The sequence below is a fragment of the Drosophila sulfurigaster genome, chromosome 3 (assembly GCF_023558435.1).
Source record: "Drosophila sulfurigaster albostrigata strain 15112-1811.04 chromosome 3, ASM2355843v2, whole genome shotgun sequence".
NCBI classification, from domain to species: Eukaryota; Metazoa; Arthropoda; class Insecta; order Diptera; family Drosophilidae; genus Drosophila; species Drosophila sulfurigaster.
Window position 1 is genome coordinate 488,585 of NC_084883.1, and position 22,493 is coordinate 511,077.

At 40.9% G+C, this 22,493-nt stretch overlaps 5 protein-coding genes across 5 annotated transcripts; 3 read left to right on the plus strand and 2 right to left on the minus strand.

Annotated features, from left to right (window-relative positions):
* Window positions 1–88: 88 nt before the first annotated feature.
* On the minus strand, window positions 89–8,806 carry LOC133840084 (coiled-coil and C2 domain-containing protein 2A). The gene is made up of 7 exons (XM_062271741.1): window positions 7,178–8,806; window positions 2,538–3,516; window positions 2,202–2,485; window positions 1,095–1,826; window positions 775–1,013; window positions 579–702; window positions 89–511 (listed from the first exon to the last, which is right to left on the minus strand). Exons 1-7 carry the CDS (start codon window positions 8,714–8,716, stop codon window positions 320–322), a joined length of 4,089 nt encoding a protein of 1,362 aa, XP_062127725.1. The 5' UTR covers window positions 8,717–8,806; the 3' UTR covers window positions 89–319.
* Window positions 4,145–4,899, plus strand: LOC133842092 (lysozyme P-like). Its single transcript, XM_062275009.1, has one exon. It carries the CDS (start codon window positions 4,171–4,173, stop codon window positions 4,714–4,716), a length of 546 nt encoding a protein of 181 aa, XP_062130993.1. The 5' UTR covers window positions 4,145–4,170; the 3' UTR covers window positions 4,717–4,899.
* On the plus strand, window positions 5,730–6,622 carry LOC133842514 (lysozyme P-like). Its single transcript, XM_062275630.1, has 2 exons — window positions 5,730–6,299; window positions 6,410–6,622. Exon 1 carries the CDS (start codon window positions 5,757–5,759, stop codon window positions 6,297–6,299), a length of 543 nt encoding a protein of 180 aa, XP_062131614.1. The 5' UTR covers window positions 5,730–5,756; the 3' UTR covers window positions 6,410–6,622.
* Window positions 8,807–10,326: 1,520 nt separating the features above from the next.
* LOC133840172 (eukaryotic translation initiation factor 3 subunit B) lies at window positions 10,327–12,978 on the minus strand. The gene is made up of 4 exons (XM_062271859.1): window positions 12,787–12,978; window positions 12,336–12,651; window positions 10,715–12,267; window positions 10,327–10,642 (listed from the first exon to the last, which is right to left on the minus strand). The coding sequence occupies exons 1-4, from the start codon at window positions 12,899–12,901 to the stop codon at window positions 10,554–10,556; spliced, it is 2,073 nt and encodes a 690-aa protein (XP_062127843.1). The 5' UTR covers window positions 12,902–12,978; the 3' UTR covers window positions 10,327–10,553.
* Window positions 12,979–13,750: 772 nt separating this feature from the next.
* Window positions 13,751–22,446, plus strand: LOC133840173 (sprouty-related, EVH1 domain-containing protein 1). Its single transcript, XM_062271860.1, has 7 exons — window positions 13,751–13,896; window positions 15,301–15,763; window positions 18,344–18,521; window positions 18,601–18,769; window positions 19,565–19,644; window positions 19,706–19,781; window positions 19,858–22,446. Exons 2-7 carry the CDS (start codon window positions 15,744–15,746, stop codon window positions 20,622–20,624), a joined length of 1,290 nt encoding a protein of 429 aa, XP_062127844.1. The 5' UTR covers window positions 13,751–13,896; window positions 15,301–15,743; the 3' UTR covers window positions 20,625–22,446.
* Window positions 22,447–22,493: the final 47 nt, after the last annotated feature.

The window sequence follows — 22,493 nt, forward strand, 5'->3', positions numbered from 1 at the left end:
AAGAATTCCGTCAGAGTCAATTAAAATTCAATTGAATATAGAGAAATTATTATTTAAAACAAATAATTGATTGGAATTGTAATTATAAATGCCATCGGGTGATCCGAAGTCAGGAGTACAATCGGGGGCAGGGATCATAGTTATTTTTTATTGATTAGCATTATCTATGAAGACACCCGGCTGCTTTATCAGTAGAGGCAAACGTCAGTCAGGTAGTATCTTTCGACATTGTTTTTGGACGTACATTGATTCATAGCGTTGCGATACGTAGTTGCGGTTGTATTTGTAGTTGTAGTTGTAATTGTAGTTGCAGTTGCGTTCAGGCAACCAATGGCACTATGGACAGCAGGAAGACCCACACAGAGAGCACATCGTTAGCATAGGCCTTAACGTGCACCGCGACACAGAACTCGACCAAAGCATTGTTGTTATAGTGAATGCAAGTGGTTCGAATGCGCTCCGATATGGCAGTAAGGTTGGTATATGGAAAGTTGATGGTAAAGCCGTAGAGCTGTGACAACAAATTGTGAATAAGAAATTTAGTTTCAGACGCGGGTGTCTGTGAAGTGCATACATACCCTGAAGTTGGGATACTCTCGCTCCAGTTCCTCACTGTACGCGGGCTCATCGTAGCGGCTGCCGGAGTAGGTGGCTAGGTTCTCCATATCTTTTAAAATCCGCTGTAGACGCGTCTGGAAGGCACTGTAAATGAGTAATGTGTTTTTGGTCGTTATCACTATCAATTTGTTTGGCGATTTATGGGGGGTCACCCACCGATTCCAAATGGTTTTGCGTGTGCTGCGCCAAGCGGCAATTTTCTTCATGATCTTGCGCTCGATTTGCTTCTGCAGCTGGCGCAGATCATAGCTCCGCTTGTAGGCATAGTCCAGACGATGGACGCCACCCTGAGGCGCTGGCTGGTGTTTGTTGAACAACGGCAACCAGCAGGCGCCATCGAGTATGTTGAAATTCGTCATGCTGACGCGTGACTCACTCTGTATGTTGAAATAGATCTGAGCGGAAACAAGCAACGAATTTCAAGATTGATACGTGTGTGATATCGTATACATATGAGCATATTTGGTGGTACATACGTTGTCTTGCCCCACCATACAATGGACTCGTGTCAGGGGACAGAAAACATCCTGCAGCTGGTAGCGTTTGCCTGTAGATGGTGCGAGCAGCAGCAGCTCAGCGCTGTCCGGGTGTCGATAGATGACGAACGTGCATTCGCCGTAGGGGCAGGCGAAGCCGAGCAGCAGCCAACACTCGATCCCCAGGGTGAGCAGGTAGTTGCAGAGCAGCACACCCAGATCCTTGATCGAGCACCAGGTGCTGTCGAGCAGCGTCTGATTGTCCAGCCAGACGCCCTGAAAGCTGTGGCAAGCATCCAACTGGCTGCGCAACGGGCACAGCAACGAAACAAAGCGGCAAAGGATCTCCACCAGCTGATCGCTGGTTGGCGCCGTCAGTGCTGGGGGCAGTGGCACCGGCTCCAGCAGACGTGTCAGACAGACGCGCTTGCCCTGCGACGTGCAGACCAATGGATCCACATAGCGCTGCTGCGCCTGTGGCAACAGCTGCTGCAATTCCAGGCGACGCTCGACCAGAAATTGCTGCAGCTGTGGCAGCTCGGCGCAGGCAAGACCGCCAGCTTGAATGGGCGTCAACTCGCAGCCGGGCTCGATGCTCAAATAGAACCAGAGGTGGACGCTCTCCTTGAACTCGGGATACTGTTCGATAGATATGTTGGTCACCGAATCGATTAGTGGTCGCTTGTAGCCCACCAGCACCTTGGGCATGCACAGCTCAATGCAGCCCTCGAACTGCAACACAAAAATAATATTTACTTGGTTTGGTTAGGTTAAACCGGTGGACTCAAGGGAGACTGAGCATAGACCTGGGAAGGTCTGCAGCTGAACCGCTAGGGGATCCTAAAACTTCAAGGAAAGTAACACCCCGAGAAGTGGACAAGTTGCTTTTAAGATAACCAAGGCAGCGTCGGACAATCGCCGAGATATTAATTCCAGTGACTCAGGTCTCGTTGCACTGATCACTGTTAGTGATGAACAGCTCGGCAGCAGACAGACAAGTGACCAGAAATATGCTAAGGATTACTCTGCAATCCTCACTTGAAAGTTGCAGCACACATTTGGATACACACATCGCCTTCAGTTAGTTTAATCCGAGCCGCAACTCACCTTGCGATTGGCCAAAAGGCGACTGATTGGTATGCGATATTCGCCCAGCCAATTGCACTGCACCCGCTGATAGACATCGGCTGCCTCATCCGTGTACTGCTGCTCGATGAGCTCATCGAACAGACTGATCTTGATGTCTTCCGCCAACTCATGCGGTTCGCCGGTCAGCTGCAGCTGCAGCTGCTCGTTCCAAGTGGGATTCGAGCCCTCAGCCGTGCTGCTGCGGCTCAATCGCTGGCCGTAGCTCAGCGTGACAAAGGGACGCACATTGGAGTACATCAAAGCTAAAAATGATGCGGCATTAATGAGGAACCAATCACAAATCCATTTACCTACTCTGCGTGACAAAGAGACTGGCGCTCAGATCGCTGCTGCGACGTCTCTCCTGACGCTCCACGTTGAGTATGTGGCGACTACGCGCCGGAACTCCGGTTGCCCGCACCACATGCAGTGACACATTGAACTGCCGCGCTCCACTCAGCGTTTCTGGCTGCGATGGCGGCAACTGTGTTGGCCTGGCGGGTTCACGGATTCGTGGCGCCGTTGTCGTCGCTTGGCGCGTGAAGAAGGCGCACAAGGCGCGCCAGAGGGCAGTCCAGCCAGTCGTGTGCTCCAGGCCAAAGCTGTTGTCAAGCAGCTGCAGGAGAGGACGCGCCCTTTGCAGAGACTTGGCACGCTGTGCACACTGGCTGGTGATCGTCTCGTACAGCAACTGCAGATACTTGCGCCCGCGATGCTTGTGCAGATCTATCGGGTTCCAGTTGGTGCCAGGATCCAGCAGTTGTCCCGAACTATCAAGCGGTTGCTCTTCGACTACAGGAATTTCATGCTCCAGAGCGGGCACAAAGCGCAGCTGCTTGGTGTGCAGGTTCCGTTGCTGATGCCGCGAGTGCAGCAGCTGAAAGCGACGATTCGCCAGCAGCGCCTCCACGCTGCACAGCTGCAGCTGCTGCTCGGCAAACACGAGTGGCGAGTGCTGTTGCTGCTCCGCGGGTTTCCTTCGCTGACTTGGTGGTCTAGGCGTTGCCGGAGTGTTCTCAGCATTCTTTGGCCATGCTGGCAATTTGCTGGGCAGCAATGTTTGACGCAACGCTTCAGGCAGGATTTGAATGTCATCTAGTTCGCTGCCACCGGCACCATCTGTGTTTCGATAGTCGAGCTGCACGTGGAGATCTCCCGCCAACCTGGGACGCACTCCACCCGAGGATGACTCAACCTGAAAGCTAAGTTTCTGCCGCCGCTGCTCCCCCGCCAATGATGTGCTTATCAGTGCCAAGCGGCGACTATGTGACGTTACCGACGACTTCTCGTAGAGCTGGAATTAACAAGATTACGAGCACATATGTACGATTATATTGATAACAATTATTGTATCACCGATAAGACTAACACAAATCTAGCTGTAATCTCTATGGGCTTGACGGACTGCATTATCGCATGAGTTACTATCTTTATCCGTTCTACGGCAATATCTATCTATAGTATACAACATTGAATAGGGGATTTGTTTTAGTGTTTGGTAAATTAAAACAAAAAGCTGCGGTTGCGAGTGACGTACTTTGAAATATCCTCTACTTGATACAGTTGAGTCGAACTGTCTATAGAATAACATATTATATTTAATATTTCAATTGAAAATCAAATGTGCTGAACCCTGTCCAAATTGGTTATATTGGTTAAAGAATAAATTTCACACTCCTTGGCTGTAAGCATGAATGAAAGAAAGAACTTCAGTAAACAAAACTTAATAATATCATAAATTAGTGTGCTAATGTTGTAAATAAAGATTGGACACCTTGATTTAATTTGGTTGCTACTTATGTGGAGTCTTATCTATAAAAGATTGTCTAAATTGATATACATACATGCACATGTATATACTAACAAATTGTGGCAATTGGTAAAGACCACATAATGTACTTTCCTCAGACTCAGTTTTGCGACGTCTAATTCAGTCGAAAAAAGCAACATGGAGAAGAAAGTTGTGCTTGTTTTATTTGCTCTGCTCCTAGGTGGCACAGCCCAAGGTCAAAGGATACTCGATCGTTGTACCCTGGCTATTGAAATGGATCGACTAGGAGTACCGCGACAGGATTTAGCAGCCTGGGTTTTTATTGCAGACATTCTGAGTAGCTATCAAACTCACGCAATTAGTCCAAAAAATGCCGATGGCAGCCGAAACTATGGTTTATTTCAATTCAGTAGCAAGTATTGGTGCAAATCGACGGACACTTACTCATCAAATCACTGCAAAATCAGCTGTGATAGTCTATTGACGGACAACATTAAAGCAAGTGTGGATTGTGCTGTGCTAGTGAAGAAAATGGAAGGTTGGACACCATGGCAAGCGGCTTATGACAAATTCGCATCAGTGGAGGCGAAAATGACGAGTGTTGAAGACTGCTTTGAAGTGAGAATGACCAATGACACCGTGAGAGCTACTTCCAGAATGACTTTAACTGAACAAAGAGAGTGCTTAAATTTTGTCGACTACAAGCCTGAGTTTGAGTTTTGATGAGTTAGTGCAAAGAAAGAAGAAATAACCCTTCGTTATCATTGTCTGATCCTCTCTCAAACTGCAATTTGTTTGTATTCACAGTATAACAAGAATAATAATAATAATATTTTTGTTCTAGACATTTTGTCACTTGTCACAGATTTTAAATAAATATTTTTGCAATTTTTGATTAATTTGATATTGTTGCTGTTTAACTGTTAAAGATATTTGTGTCTTTGTATGCAACCCTAAATGCGCGGTTTAAGAGTGTTTGTGTACAAATTTTCGCATCCGGGAAAGAGGCAATTAGTCAGGACAATGATATTAATTCGTTTTCAATTAACAGTGCCATACTTACCAAATACACATTGTTTTTAGAGCCTTATCGAATTTTGAAAAAATTATAGTATGCACTTCAAAATGAAAATAATCAGTTCTTGGACTGTGTCACTAGAGCAAACACAGACGTCTGGTCATTATTATCAATAAATTTAGTTCTATCAGTTATTAGCGAGCTCTGAAAGGGAATGAGTCATTTCAAATAATCATTTGTCAGCTTTGACAAATGCACTTGCATTCTCTATATTTTATACCCGCTACCCATAGGGTAGAAGGGTATTATAACTTTGTGCGTGCAGGAAATTTATGTAACAGGCAGAAGGAGTCTTCTCCGATCCCATACATACATATATCCTTGATTAGCGTCAAAAACCGAGACTTAAATCTCAGAAATTATAAGAGAAGGAAGAATAAGAGACGGAACAAATCAATCAAATTTTTGTATGACTAAATACGCCTACTGCAATAGCGTCTCAGCTGCTTTGTCTGACTATCTGGTATATATTTTGTACTATACTATATATGTATACTATACCAAATATAGCTGTCGGTTCATTTTAGTATTTTCATAACATATAATAAATTTTGTATACTGTTTTGCTCTTATTGGTGGGTATCTCATAGTCGAGTGTGCTCGATTTTATTACTTGTTTTACACTTAATATAGTTGTGAAATCGAAGCAGCTATCAATCGAAGTTGTTCAATCGATTTTTGCTAAATGGAGAAGACAGTTCTTCTTTTTGTTCTGTTTCTGGTCCGCACAGTACAAAGTGATCGAACTCTCGATCGTTGTACCTTGGCCATCGAAATGGATCGACTAGGTGTACCACGAGAGGATCTAGCAGCCTGGGTGTATATTGCAAATCACGAAAGCGGCTTTCAAACTAACGTTATTAGTATACAAGTTGATGGCAGCAAAAGCTATGGTTTATTTCTATTGAGCAGCAAGAATTGGTGTACGGAGTCAGACGACAGTGCCAGTGATAATTTCTGTAATGAGAGCTGCGATAATCTTCTGTCAGACCAGATTAAAGCCAGTGTTCGTTGTGCACTGGTCGCCAAGGGTCGAGCAGGTTGGACACCATGGCCGATTTACAGGGATTTCCAGTTGAACAGATTGACCAGTGTTGAGGACTGCTTTCAACCAGAAATCATCAATTGCATCACGAATGGGACTGTAACTGATGCTATGATAGATGCAACAGAACACGAAGTATACGGAGCTTTTTACGATTACAAGCCTGAGTTTGAATTTCAATAAGTGAGTGTTAAGTGTCTCAAGAGAATTTCATTTTTTTAAATGATAAATGTACTTTACTTTACAATTTTTAACTTAACTCTTTACTTAAACAATTTTTATGTTTTCAACAGGGATTTTCGCTGAACAGGGCTCTCAGATAATTCTGAACAATAACGTATTTTCTAAATTTATTATAAAAATAAGAAAAATTGTCCTATTTATGTGTTTGTTTACATGTCTAAGATCTAATTCAAGATTAAATATTTTACCATAGTATGAGAGCCATAAACAATTGTTCAATAATTAGTGCCTGTGTTCGGTCAACAGCAAGAACGAAAAAGTAAAAAAAAATTGTCCGCCCAATGGAGGGGTTCGCTTCGAAGAAAGCGCTGAGGCTATACCGGAAAGGGAGTATTTGACATGTTTCGAGGATTGGAAAAAACGTTGGCATAAGTGTATTTTATCGGGAGGGGATTTCTTCGAAGGCGATGAAATTGACTTAGAAGAATAAATAAAGATTTTTCATCTTACAAACAAATTCACCTTACTTTTAGCCCACAGTAGTATGCTATGGAAAGTTTCATTGTATACAAAAATGTCGAGGAATATGTGTTTTACCCAAGCAAGTCGTTCCCAATGTGTGTTCCTCGGCTACATTCTCTTATTGCATTATCGGCTCATACAGATGAGTCTTTTATTATCTCCTTTTATTATCTCAAAAAAGGTTCACATTTCTTCTTTGAGGTAAATTTGTATTAACCCTTCTACTATATTTATGCTGGCACTATACAAAATGTTATTTGACATAGAACGCCTTAAGTAAACTAATGGTAATTAAGTAAGTTTATAGCTTAGTATACTACCAAAAGTTATCAAAGATATAGGCAAACAAGACTTACCCAAATGTTGAGCAACTGAGGCATCGATCGGTCAAGCAGAACACCGATGGTCTCATTCATGTGGACATGGAGATCCGGCTCCAGGCGATAGCTGCGTGTCTGGGCCACAAATTGGGTGTCCAGATAGATTTTCAGATAGTAGTTGCGGCTCTTTTGCGACTGCTCCTCCTTGTTGGACTGCACTTTGATGGCTGACTCATCAACGATCACTTGTTGTACATGCACCAACGGCTCCTCCGGATCCTGAAAGGCGCGTTCAAATTGCACCTTCAGAGTTTCCATAATCTCGGCAAATTGTGGCTTACGCGGCGGTTTCAGGCGCTGTGTGCTTGAATGTTCCCCGCTTTGCCACAAGCGGCGACGTCGGTAGTATGCCTCCAAGTGCTCGCGATAAACTTCGGCCAGATCCGTTTCGAAGCGCTGCTTCCAAGCGGTGTAAGCAGCGTCCAGATCCGGAGGTTGCACCAAGCGCAGACTCAGCTGGAAACGTGTGCATTGAAACCGCTGTCGGCGTCGCAGCTCCTTCAGCTGGGCCCATTGCGTGAGCAGTCGTTGGAGTAGCGTTCGCTGTGCTGTCGACTCGGCGTAGAAGCGAGTGCGCAGCTGGTGGACCAAGCGCAGTTGGCGTTGGATGTGTGCAGCCAACTGTTCCGACGACTTTTGCTGTTCATTTGCGTTGAGCAGTCGTGCCACAATGTGACGTGCCATCTGTAACTCTTGGCTCAGCTTGCGGCAGATCTGATTGTTCACATGCTGCATGTACAAATCGTAGAGATCCTCCAGGTGCTGCGCCTGTCGATGCTCTTCCAGCACCTGGGGATGTGCACTAAAACGCAATTGCTTCAAGCACAGCCAGAGGCAACGACGATTAGGCAGACCATGAAACTGTTGCACGGGCGTCGGGGCAAGGAAAATGCTTTTGAAACGTCTGCCGTAATTGCTGCGATAAAGCGTCGCATCGATTGTGAAGCGACCCGTTGCCGACGCATTCTCTGTAAGCAGCGCCACGAATCTCGGAGTCAGCTTGCATTTACCGCTGCCCTTGGCCTCCTCTTGGTAGCGATTCAACATGCGAATCTGGGCACGGCTCAGTTGGGGCCCACAGTCGCGGATCTGCAGCGGTACATGCAACCACATAGAGCTTGGCACATAGAGTTGACCGTTGTCATAGAAGTGCCGTTGATGATACAACCAGGCACTGACCACCGGCGAATCGGAGAGATCTATGGCTATGAAAGTAGCTGCCAAACTCACGGCTTGTCTTGTGCCGCCGCCAGTTGCTATTGAATCCTCATCGGCACTTTTATTATGGTCCGTTTGAATTGAATTCAATTCACTGATGCCGCTGCCATGGAAGAATTCTAGCGAGCGCAACTCTAAATCAACAGCAAGCTGCTCTCCTCCAATGTGACTTTTGCTGTTGCTGTGAGAAAGCAGCAATTGTACCTCTTGCTCCATTTTGCGATAGATCCGTGTTGTTTGACTTTTGCGCTTTCGTTTGTTGCGCTTTCGTTTCAACAAAGATTCGTCCCGTTCCATATCTTAGCTACTATACAATTATTCACTGACTAAAATTGTCACTGAAATTTGCCACTTTTCTCCAATGTTCGTTTGTTTTGTTTGTACTGGTTGCCATAGTAATATGAAAATAACATTTTACCATTTGCGATAAGCTTCGGAATAATACAAGGTGTGCCGACTTCTACATAAGTGTACCGAATAATACAAATTTACAATTTTCAATCAAAATGTAGCGAACGATAAAACATTGATAATTATTATTAATAGAATATAAATAATAAAATAAAATTAGAAAGCTACAGTCGAGCACACTCGAGACACTCGTGAGATACCCGCAACCAATTTTGAGTAAAATCAAAATATTGCTGTAATATTCTCAAAATTTATCAAAACAATATACCACAAAATATCAAAAATAGTAAAAATATTCGAACCCGCACCCCTCACCATACACTGCTTGCACACTACCAGCAGAAAACTTGTACAAAATACTTGGACTTCAATATAATATTTCGCCTAATAGTTCAAATTAAATTTTGTTGAAATTATAAAATCATAATTGATTGAAATCATTTACTGAAGAATATGGTTATTATTATCGTAAAACTACAAATACAAATAAAGAGTTATTTATTTTCATTTATTATAAAAATTGGAAGTCAGGTTATATGAGATATTTGATCGACTTATGCATTAGTGCTTCCAAATGATCTAAGTACATATAAACATATGTGCTTTACAAATTAGGACATACATAGGATATAAATTGTACTCCATTTTTACCATTTGGCTTTCTAAGTGTTGGTTGTTAAGTAAGCAACGTATGAACGCACATAGGCGAACATTTTCCTTACGACGGAGATCTTGCTCTTTATATACACTACATATGTACGCACATCGTATACGACAAATGTTGCGCTAGTGCTGGTTAAAATTAGACAACTAAATTGTTCCTTGAGTTGCGTAATTATGGCATTATATGAATAATGGCGTTAACTGTTCTTTCCAGTCTAATGCTGCTGCTGCTGGTCCTCACAGCGGAAGCACAACACACCTTCGAACGTTGCAGTCTTGCACTCAGATAGTGTCCTAGGTGTGTATAGAACAGCACGAGAGCAGCTTCCGGACTTGGGTGATTGGACCTTCAAACAATGTTGGCCTCTGAAACCATTCGTGCCGGCCCAACAATGGAAGATCTCGCAACCTCTCTACAGACCATACACTGGCTTTGAAATGTGCACTAAAAATCCAAGAGGATCAGCAACCATTGTTTCTACAGTAGATCAAATTATTTGTATGGTGGGAACGTGTAGATGAAATTTACTAATCAATGCCACGCCTTAAATACGGGTCATGCGTGGCAAATATCAAATAAAAATTATATTGGAAATACCCCCACAATCAGATCATCACATTAAATACATCCTTTTTTTCCTTTTCTTTTTGCTGTTCACATACAAATACAATGCAAATTTACTTTTAATAGTTGACAACATGGCTTCTGACATAATTTCTATAGATATTGTAATTCTATCAAGGATTCAAATTGTTCGCGAGCTTGATTTTTATTTATGTGAATATAAGTGACGTTATTTCTTGTGCGCAAGGATCAAATTTATTTATGGTTATATGTCTATTAATGTGTGCATATGTATGTAACTCAAACTTCCAAATTTGATTACGCTTGATTGTTTATTATTGATGACGCGATACGTATTTGATTTTGGAAAAAGAAGCCCAACGTATAAGGAACGCCGGGTCGTAGTCGCGTTTTTACGTAAATCTGAGACACCAGTTTCACAGGTTGTGATTGAATGCAGAGAAGGGACGTTTAGCGAGCAGGATGGGGAGTCGTCTACTCCAGCAGGGTTATTTCTTCCTTGACTAAAAATTCAACAACTTCCTCATCAACTTCATCGGTTTCCAAGTTATCCGTATCAATATCTGTAAAACATAAAAAGTGCAATCATTAACAACAGCTACGAATTTGACCAACGAGATTGGACTTAAACTTACGTCCTCGGAGCATGACACGACGACTCTTTTGATCCTTCCATTCGGCAATGCGCTTGTTGCGGTACTCCATGAAGGTCTCGCGCAGCTGGGAGCGCTTCTCGAGCAGCTCCTTGGAGGCGCGTGTCAAGCGTAGACGATCCTTCTGCTCGAATGCTGGGTAGTACTTCTTTAGGTTCTTCTTGATCTCCTTTTGCTTGTCCTCGCCGAGTAGCGTTGGAGGCCGAGGGCGCCACAGAAACTGTACAAAGTTCTTAAGAATAGTACGCTTGATGATGCGACCTTGGAAGGTGTACATATTGAAGCCGGTATCTTCCTTGACCTTCCACGACGATACGCCAGTGACGACATAGCGACCTGTTGGATCCCATTCAACCTCCGAGGCTCGGAAATGATCTGGTGATGCGCTAATTATGTAATCGTTCGTAGTATCCACAAATTCAAAGGTGCCCATGGTCAAGTTAGCCATCACTATGAATTGACCGCGCGGAGACCAGAAAAGATGCGTGCACGACTTCTTTTCCAAACGCTTAACAAGGCTCGGCTTAACACCCTTGTTGACCTCGTAAAAGCTAACGTTTGAAGAGTTCGGCTCGCCGTGTATAATGGAAAATTTGTTGCCAATGGGCTCCCAGGCAAATGCCAAGATAAGTTCACGAATCTCCACCGAATCGACGGGAATCTCTTTCTCGCGCATGTGGAAGATCTCAAAGTTGTAGAACATGCCGAGGAACTTCACGTCCAGCTCCTTCTTGTCTTTCTTTAGCTTCGAGTACCGATCAACCTTGACGCACAAATAATCGCCCGACTTTTGCCAGTGCAACTTACAATCGGCCACATTGAAGAGGTTCTTATTACGAATCTCACGCTTCTTGGGAATTTCCATAAGCGTAACACGAGCGGGTATCTGATTCTGTTCTTCCACCCAGTAGGCAATCACGTTGTCCGTGGGCGACCACGAGAAGCCGCGAATACCTTGAATCTTGATCGACTTCAGATCCAACAAATAGAACGATGGTGTTTCGTAGATGTGTATCGAGTTTTCGCCCATTCGTGCCACAAACTTATCGTCATGTGACCAACGGAACATTGAAAGCACAGACATGCCATCAGCAACAAATGAACGCTTCTCGGCACCGGTACGAATGTCCCAAATGATGATCTTCTGGCCCGTTGGCGTTGGTCCATATGTGACCAAATAGCTTTCGCAGGGTGAAAATTCAACAAACTGAGTGCCGGGATGGGGGAACTTTTGGATTTTCTGGAAGCTGCTACCACCCCAAATGGCCACGCCTGGCTTATGGAAAGTGACCACATAGGTGCCCAATGGTGACCACTTTACAAATGTGTCGGTGAAGCGTTCACGCGTCTCTAACTCATTGGGTTCCGGAAGCATATTCTGCCAAAAGCCAACCTGAACGCAATTGGGTGCAGTTTCGGCTGCCACACAGTACTGATCGTAAGCATCGGGATCATTGATGAAATTGTACAGATCACTCTGCACCTTGAAGGGCTGCACGGTTGGCGGTTCCCATTTCTCCGGTATGTTTTCATACCTGTAAGCGACAGAATATTGCAATTTGTGTTTTAATCAATAGTCTCTATAGCTGAACTCATTTCTTACTTTTGGAAGTCCGTAAACAAGTTTACAGCGAATGTGTAATTCTTGTCCAGGCGATAATTGTTGAGTTTCTGCACAGCATCCTCGGCCTGACTGGCATGCTTATACTCCATGAAGGCGTAGCCCTTGGTTTTACCTTCATCGTCGACGGGATAAACAACATTGACGATTTCTCCGCAATTCGAGAAAAGCTTGTTGATTACCGACTTCAGCTTTTCAATACGATTTGGCTCCACAACCGGCATGTTGTCAACGACAACGACGCTTTCAACACCATCGGCTTCCGAGGGACGTTGCGCCAGCATATCGCCAAGCAAATCTGTAAAATTGTAAACATTATATTTAATTGACCACAAGAGACACAAAACCAATAATTTGAGGTTATGTTTGTTTTTGCAATAGTTGGCGGTGTCTTGCAAACAGCGTGTGATGTGCTGGCAAGTGTTCAACTTGCCTTCATCGCTGATGTTGTCTACATAGTTAGGTGGATCTTCAAAATTCGGTTCCTCATTGTAATCACTATCGTTAGCATCGGCTCCCGATTGCTCCTCACTTTTCTTTTTAGCCATTTTCAGCGATTTAATTGCAAAATATACACGGCAGCCAATTCCCCGCAGTCATCAAACACACACGCACATAAGAAAGGAAATCAGAGTGGTTGCAACTTCTATAGCAAAGTAAACATAAATTAGGCTTTTCTATAAAATTTAGTATTTCTCTGACAATCACATGGTCACATTGAATGTACGAAATTTTTCACTCGGCTAATTGTTATGATGGTTAGCATCGATAGTGTTCCTAAATTTATTAATGGCAATAAATTAATTTTATACACAATTAAGGATCACGCATAAAATATTTTTAAATGTTATTGATGTTAAAAACATGCGACTTAAATAGCTTTGTCTCTGTTATGTTAAGTAACTGTTACATTATATTTATATAATAAAATTCTTATTCTCGTAAAGACAAGTAAAATTTTTAATGATTTTCATTTGTTTCGTCACATCATCGATTGTTTTGAAAAAAAATTTCTATTTAAAATAAGGCAACGTAGTAAAATTTTGAAATATACTTAAAAATCTCAAATGTGCTCTCCGGTGTTATTCGAATTTCAGAATGCTTTTCATTTTGCCTTTTATGATATTTCTTAAAATTTATTTGTATTTGTTTTAGAAAATCAGATGTGTGAAATAAACATATATGAACACGGAGAATCAAATTATCTATATGCTTTCAAAAAGTCCGCAAACTCACCGTTTAAAGTAACTCTTCGTTTTAACCAAGCACATATACCAAAATGTTAAAGAAAGAGTAACCAGCTGAATCTTATTAGGAATTCTGTATTTTGGTATACCTACTGGGCAAAAACCCGTATATTTAAAAAAATAGGCTTGTGGTCACACACCGACACATAAAGCAGCTTTAAGAAAGCTTTTTTTTTAAGAAAAAAGTCTGAATTCATCTAAAACCTGCACGAGAATAATGAAAACGAAAAGAAATATATAGAAAATGAAACTACATATTGAGTGAAAAATTAAATAACCCGGAATAAATAATGAATGTAACCGTCTTGAAACCATAAAAAGCAAGTTTATATTCTTCCAGGCAAACCAAAAAAAATCTTTTTCTTAGCATCCATCAGAGTTGCAAGTGTCTCCAAAAAGAAAAGTTAGAAAAAAGTGGAAAGAATTCAATATAATTTGCGATAAATAACTCAAATAATGTGTATGCTACTGAAAAAACGTGCAAAACGACAGAAAATGCGAAAAGCTGTTATCCAATAGAGAAAAATTCCGATACAACACACCACCTCCTCCACCGTCTGCGTCTCCGTCACCATCTCTTAGTCAGTTCCGTACGCACCCGCAACCCGTACCTGACGCCACCTTCATGGTCTTTCTTTCGTTCGTTCGCTGACTCGTTCTGTCTACGCCAAAGTCAACTAAAATTTAACAAACCAACTAACCCACAAATTCACAGTGCAAAAAAACCCAAATTATACATGCCATTGTAAACAATTAGCGAAGACGCAGAGATCTCAGTAATGAAAATCTGTTATTGCATATATTCAGAGTGTATGTGTGTGTGTTAATACAATAAGAAATGTAAAAAACGGCATAAGCAAAATTCTATATGTACTTGAAAGTATATGTATACATACATATATACGAGTATATGAATGTATGTATATGTGTACATGGAGAAATCGCCCAAAAACGTTCTACCTCACTTTCAATGCATGTGTTCTGTATATGTGCTACCTTTTTTTTGTATATGCGCAAGCGAAGTGCGTTGGTTGCGACACGCTCTCGCAATCGCGCAAGTGAGAGGAGCCAAACACAATGAGTGCTCCATACAAAACGGAAAGTGACACAGTGAGAGCGTTAGAGTAAGAGAGACAGTGTGTATAGGCGCCTGTAGCCTTGATGGAATGTATGAATGAATTTCTCGTTCATAGTGTGCAAAGTGGCTTTCGCAGATTTCATTCTTCCAATGAGTCGCAAATACCTTAAGTCAATTGAGAGTTGGCCAGCTGTCAGTTAGTTTTGAAAATAAGCGATATAGTAATTTTGGTCAATAAAAACATCTCATATATGTATATTGAATGTATTGTTGTTGTTTTTCAAGGGACTTGTGCATGCTCTCAATTGGTTGAATTCAAGCTTTGCCTTATGCGCGCTCTCGTTCTCTCACGCTCTTTTTGACATGATGCCTGTTACATCTTTGTTGCTTGGAAAAATTCGGACATATATTTGCTTCACGAAGTTTTTCCACAGTGTTTGTCTACACGCCCACATAGTGTGCGTGTGTGTGTGTTGTGAGTGTATTGAAAAAGTAAAAGTCGCCCTTTCGTCGCCGTCTGCTTCTGGTTTATTACCGTTATTTAAAACAAAAAAAGAGAATAAACGCACAAATTAAATGTAAAGTTTTCTAAGATGCTAATATCGGTTTTCATTTTTTATAGCAATGAACGCGTTTCGCAAACAGTAATAAAATCGTGGCGTCGTCTTTCATATTGTGCCAAAAGAAAAGAAAACGAAAATAAAGCAAAATCAACAACAGCATCAAAGCTCCAACACCACCTACAACTATAACTACAACCACCACACAAAAAAGAACGGCAACAGCAACAGCACCTTCAACAACAAGAACAGAAAATAATTAGGAAAAAGTTACAACACTAATAACAAAAACGATAGAAATACTCCAGTTATCGGCTGCAGTCAACTTCACTCACAGGTCGTCGACGTCGTTGTTGTTGTTGTTGCTGTTGTCATTCGTTTTGGGAAGTTTGTGCAGCAGCAGGCTCTGAATGTCTTTATGCTTTAATCATGGTGTATTTTGCCACCATCAAGAACAACACCGACACTATACGCTGCTATATTAGAATCTTTCTGATTACAAATCATGACAGAAGGACATGAAAGGTAAGTGCTTGTTGTTCTTCGCTCCCTCCCTCTGATTCATATTGAATAAAGCATTGTGGAGTTGCTAGTAACTCTTGCCTGAATGGGTCTTGCAGTCAGTCTAGTTCACGCAATTACTGCCAATTTAAGCTAAGCTAATTTTTCTATATTGAAATTAAAAATACTGAGCAAATTATTTTTTATTAATCTAGCAACAGCAGAACTAGCAAGTTGGGCATGAATGAATTGTGTGACTCATTTGTCTCGTTCAATCGAAGGTACATATGTATGTGTGCATCCATATACACAGACACACATACTTATATTATATGTATGTATATCGAGAACGTCGCGTCTACACATAGCCTGTCTGTCGCCACATTTAATGAATGAAATGGAATGCCAGCAGCAGCTAGCTTGTTTTTCTCTAATTGTTTTTTTTTGTGTTTAAGCGTAGCGCTCCCATTGAAAATGATGTCACTCGCCCAGCCCCTTTAGCTCTCCATTTGCCGTACATTAAGACAGTCACAACAATATACTATTTTGATATTGATAGTTGGTTTCATTCATGTCTTGACTATACTAGTTCATATGTAGTTGATACATATGTAACAAAAAAAAACAAATGAAATGAATCTATTATTTGATTTGATTATTGCATTGATTAATATACAAAAATAAATACTATAGATGTGCGCGTCCTTTAAGTAGGGCTGTTAATTAAAACAATCTCTATTCATTTGATGAATAAATACACTCACATATATGCATCGATAAAATGCATGCACTTCAATTGGAAATGTTTCATTCATATTTTAAGGTTGTCCTTCCTCACTCATACACACAAACATATATATATGTATGTATATACAAAGTGTGGGCGTCTCTTAAACGGTTCGCAACACTTGCACTTACAAAAAAAAGAGAAATACTGGAAAATACTGAAATGTTGCCAAGATATGATTCCGAAATTAAGTGCACAACCAAAACGAACTTTATAATCACATATGTGTATATATGTGCATATGTATGAATACCCATGAATATGTATGTAGATGTGTGTATAGATCATAGACAAATGAGTTGGGCACTTTGCTGCAGCAACAAAGTGTGTGCTGCACACATACCCTTGGTCGTGTTCTATGCTCGTTTCTCACCATTTCAATGTTTCCCACGCATGCGCTCTATTAAGAGTTTGCCAATTTAGGATTTTGTTTCTGCTGATTTGGGGACTTTTAATTCCTGCTTGAGGCAGGCTTGTCTTGTGTCTGTGTATGTATGTGCGTATGGCTGACTGTGAAGTTATTGCTGACAACACCTGTAGTTGTATGAGACACACACACATATACGTATAATAAGCGTGTCTAGCATAGTGGCAACTCCATTTCAATAAAGTTGCCACTTTCTAGCACAGTAAAAGCTTTGAAATTGTGCTAAGGAAATAATATCTAGGGCTGCCACATCTAAATAGTGTGGCAACGGCAACATGTCTCCGAATTCATTCATGACACTATGACAAGTAAGGCGGCCGCATAGTTATCCTTGGCCAGACATGCTGACGTGTGCGCCTTACCTTGAGTATAACTATCATGATTCTATATACTATATGCATCTGCAATTCTACATCTATATGTATGTATATACATACATATATCTGTACGTATTTTAAAATGCATGCGCCTGCTGCAGTCCTTGACACAGCAGTGACGTCGCTGCCGTCTACTTTGGGCGACACTCTGTGTTGCTGCATGGTTCATTCTGTAAAATTGACTAAATCTAGGACAAACGTGTGTATTCAGCATGACGTCGAGTTTTCATGGGAAGGGGCAAAGGGGCAGAAGGAGGACAGACGTCGAAAGGCAAAGCCAAAGCCAAATAGACTCACACTTTATGAGTGCTTACAGAAACTCCCATGAAAGCTTTTTTCATTGAGTAACTTCACGCTTAAAACTCCAATTTCAAACTTCTGCGCAGGTCGTAGCATGCTTTGCTCGCTTATTTATTGTTGTCCTCATCAAATAAGGGACGACCTGGATACAACATTCATTATTACTCCCTTTCATTCTGCTGCTGCTGTGAATTTTAAGAATGAATTCTGAATTCCGTGCTCCAGAGTTTCATAATTTGAAAATTTGTTGCTACCCTTAAAGCCACGCACACAAATACATACACATGCATACATATGTGCATGAAAACAGCATATCGTTGTTTTGTGTATTTTTAACACGGACTTCATAGTTATTTTTAAGTTCCTTTTTGTTTGTATGTCATGATGAGTAAATGCGTTGACAGGTCCTGGAAGCGTGTTGGAATCGATGAGCCTCGATGAGTATTCTCTGTTAATATGGCTTCGATGGTCGAAAATTGAATTAGCCGAATTAGCGACACTTTTAAGTTATCTCGCCAGGGATATAGATGACAGTTAATGAACAAAGCAATCACAGTTATTGCTAAGCAGCAATGGCCTCCGTTTCTTACCATAAGAAATGCAGTTCAAGGCGCAAGTTGAGCAGGTGCATCCGCTAACGATAACTCCGCACAGATATCCGAGAATCGATAACAAAACTTCAAAACTCCATTATTTTTGGTTTTCCGTTACAGCGACTTCTTAGTTACAGTACGCGCACAGGTGATGACCAGAGACGAAAGCACCGAGGGCTGGCTACCGCTGGCCGGGGGTGGTCTTGCAAATGTTTCGATACGGAAGCGTGCTAGACTATCCCCATTGGCATCGGGTCATGACTACATCATCTATGGGCAAAGAATCTCCGATCAAAGTGTAAGTTACAATGTAGTGTATGATATCGAATCGAGAAATGGCAAATACTCATTGGGATTTATTTCCAAATCTTTTCCAGGTCATCTTAAGCTGTGTCATCAATCGTGATCTGAAGTATTACAAAGTAATGCCAACATTTCATCACTGGCGTGCAGGCAAACAACGCAACGGACTAACATTTCAAACGGCAGCCGATGCTCGCGCCTTTGATAAAGGCGTTCTGCGCGCCTATAATGAACTAATTGATGGTATGACCTGAAACAGCTTTGCTCATATATCCCGTTTAGATGCATGCTGCTTTAAAACAAAACATACACTCGATCTGTCTTCAATCCATGCATTCTGTACCTTTTTCTCTTCCGCATAAACTTCTAAATAGTTTTTGAAAGCCCTCTTTACACCTTGATTTTCTTTTTTGACGTTCAATTTATACTTTAGACCTTGCGTTTAGAATTTTTGCCTTCATTAACTAATGCAGAACTAATGTTTTATGCTCTACTTTTTTATAAAAACAAACAACAAAAAAACTTGCTACAAAAAAAATTAACAAATCATTAACAATTTAATTGGAATTGTGCAATTTGTTTGAACATTACAAAAATTAAAACTTGCAAAAAATCAACACAAAAACCATTCAAAAACATATAATTTCTAACAAAATTGGTAAGTGTTTTAATGAGGTTTCTTTTCACCTAGTTTGTCTTCCGAGTTGCGTATGCTGCAAAGGCTATTTAGAATAATCAAGAATTCATTTACAAGCACCTCGTATGCATTTGCAGCATGCTAAACTTATGTAGCAATATAGAATAGTATTTATTTTCACTTGGTTCAATGATGAATTTAAGAAATCTGTAGTCAAAAATTGCTTATACACACTTTCAACTGCAATCTTTATGCTGTTCGCCTTAAACTGTTAAATTTCAAATGCTCTTTACAAGCTTTTCGTAGTTAATTTGCAGTGTGCCTTGTTCTCGACAATTTTTGATAATCCGAACAATTGCCATGGGAAATTAAAATCATTTTTGTTTTGTATATACACGCAGGACTGGCCAAATCAAATCCCACAATAATATGCCCACCATTGACCAAATATGATTCGGTTGGTGAAGATGATGTATTCATGGTAAGTTTATTTCATACCTTTAATTTCTATCAATCATAATAATACTTTGATGTCCATACAGACCCTGGACTTACCTGTGGAAAGCGAAAGTTTACAAAAGATACATTCAAGCCCCGAAGGCAGTGAAAAAAGTCACAGTAAATTGAAAAACAACATTTAACGCATTTTGAAGTTGACACTAAAATTAAATATGTTTTCCTTGTTGAATTACAGAAAGCGCAAGCGACCGTCACAAGGATAGCTACAGCAACAATTCCGATTCAGAGAAACTACCAGCGGCGACCATACACTACATATCGACGGACAAAACATCAACGGCTCCGCCGGGCAATGCGGGCAGCTCATCGGATGCACCACCGCCGCCGCCAACAGCAGCCGGTCAAATAGCGCCGAGCGAGAACTATTCATACGTAACGCTGACCGCTGTGCATCATGACTATAACTATCCGGTGGTGGAACAGCCGGTTGGCGCACAGGTGTTAAATGCCCGCCGCGAATCGATCACTGCTCTAAAGAAGCGCAATGCACTGGAGGCGGCACAGGCGATGGCGGCCGCACAAACGTCGGCATCGTCGTTGGCCGCCAGCAAACCATTGCACAAGCCAAATGTTTCGGATATACTTAAAAAGGAGACACGATTGCGTTGTCGCTATTGCCACGAGTTGTACAGCGAGGATTTCAATAGGCGCGGTGCCTGTGAGTATGCGCCGGATCCGATACGCAGCGGTTACGAGTGCATCTCGGGCATGGGCTGTGCGCGCTGTATGATTTATCATTGCATGAGCGATGCGGAGGGCGAGACGGCGCAGCATCCGTGCGATTGTAGCATTAGCGAGGCGGGCTGCACCAAACGCTGGTTGGGCCTGGCGCTGCTGTCCCTGATCGTGCCATGCCTATGGTGTTATCCGCCACTGCGTGCATGCCATTGGATGGGCATACACTGCGGTATCTGCGGGGCCCGCCATAAACCGCATGTCTGACATTTGGAGGCTAGATTGCAAGGACAGTACGATGACGACCCCAGCACCAGGCCCAGAAACGAGCACCATCCGCAACCCGACGAGCAAAACTACAAACGCCAACTGCTGCGACTCAAGCAACGCCAGTCGCAGTCTCAGCCGCCACCCCAGAGGCACTTCTATAATTGGGAGCTGTCGCACAGCCTTGGCGCCCCACAACAGCAACCGCCAGAGCCGCTGTACCTAATGCAGCCGCGCAGCAGCAAGGCAGCCCAGAACGATTACGGTCGGCTGATGTTCTAAACATGTATATGAGAACCACGACAACCACAAAGACGATACCCATCAAACAAACGTTGTAATTGTGTTGTCGCCTGTTTTCAGCAGTTCAGATTTTGTTGCGAGTTAGAGCTTGGGTTTAGTTTCCATCGTTTTTCTTTTTCTTTTTGTTTTTTTTTTGTAACCATTTGATTTGCCATAATTTATTGTATATACATCAGTAGAACACATAACACACTTCCAAGAGCATATAGCATATACCATTAATAATTGTCATTTATTTTTTAAGAGCTGTCTCTTAACTATAGTTTTGTAAAAACTGGGCTATTTGTTTGATTGTTTTCACATTATTTTTCATTTTTGTAATTATATGATATATATTAAAAATATTAATGTACATGTATATGCTTAATGAATATATTTTTTCTTAGTTAATTAAGTTTTTGCTACTTACATTTTGTTTACAATTTGAAATTGGAGAACAGTATTAAAGCCAAGGCAAGGCACGAGAGTTATACAACTTACTTATATGCAAATATATTTCTATATTTCTGTGCTTAATTCCAATTCGTTTATAGCTTTAACAGAGCAGAGCGTTTCCCCTCTCTAAGAATGCAGCGCGTGCAAATTTTTTTGCCTGATAACTCACAAAGACAACTCAAAGCGCAAATATAAAAAAAGAGAACAAACAAGAAAATAAATGTAACAATTGAAAATATATTACCCCTCAATTGAATTACAAATTGTTTTTACAAAAAAATATATATATCTATCAATATATACCAATGTTAAAAGCGAGCAACGTCAATTTCAACCAACTGCGTTTCCTAATGACAAAGAATATTCATGTTTCGTCCAGGATGATTTTAGAAAATTATTTATATTTTAATTTCGATTAAAAAAGATTGTTTTTGACTCTTCTTAGGGCTCATGAAGATTCAAAATATTTCTTTTGCCAATGAAAAAAAACTTTCGGTTTTAACTATTATTTTGAAACAATAATAAAATTATAAACAAAAACATGCATTAAAGAACCACATCGTTGAAATTGCGCTTTGAATCGCTTACAAATCCGTAAATAATAACTATAATATAAAACAAACTAACTATAGTGAAAAACAATTTGTAATTTGTGTACAAATGGACAATTTCATTTGGAAATTTTAAGATCCTCTTAAAACTTGTTCATTTGACACATTGAGGATTAAATAAAAAATACTTAAGTGTTTTCCAATAAAAACTTACTCAACAAATTTATATGCAGCTATATACTGATATATAAATGAATGTGTATAAAACGTATGAAGAATACAAATAAAAAGGATTACTTATGTGCAAAGAACCTAAGTAATATATGTGTATTCAACATGAAATTAATAATAATAATAAAAGCATTAATTTATTTCTTACTATAAATGCATATTTATTCAAAAATAAGCAAAGGTTGTGCAAAAACACATTAAAAAAGCAACAAAAAATTATATTAAAACAAAAAAAAGAAGAAAACCTTTAAGAATGAGGAAATTTGTTTGTAAAAGATGTAGATGCGGTATCTATAAATAATTGAACAAAAGTTGTTTAGATCAAAAACAAAACAAAAAAACTTATCAC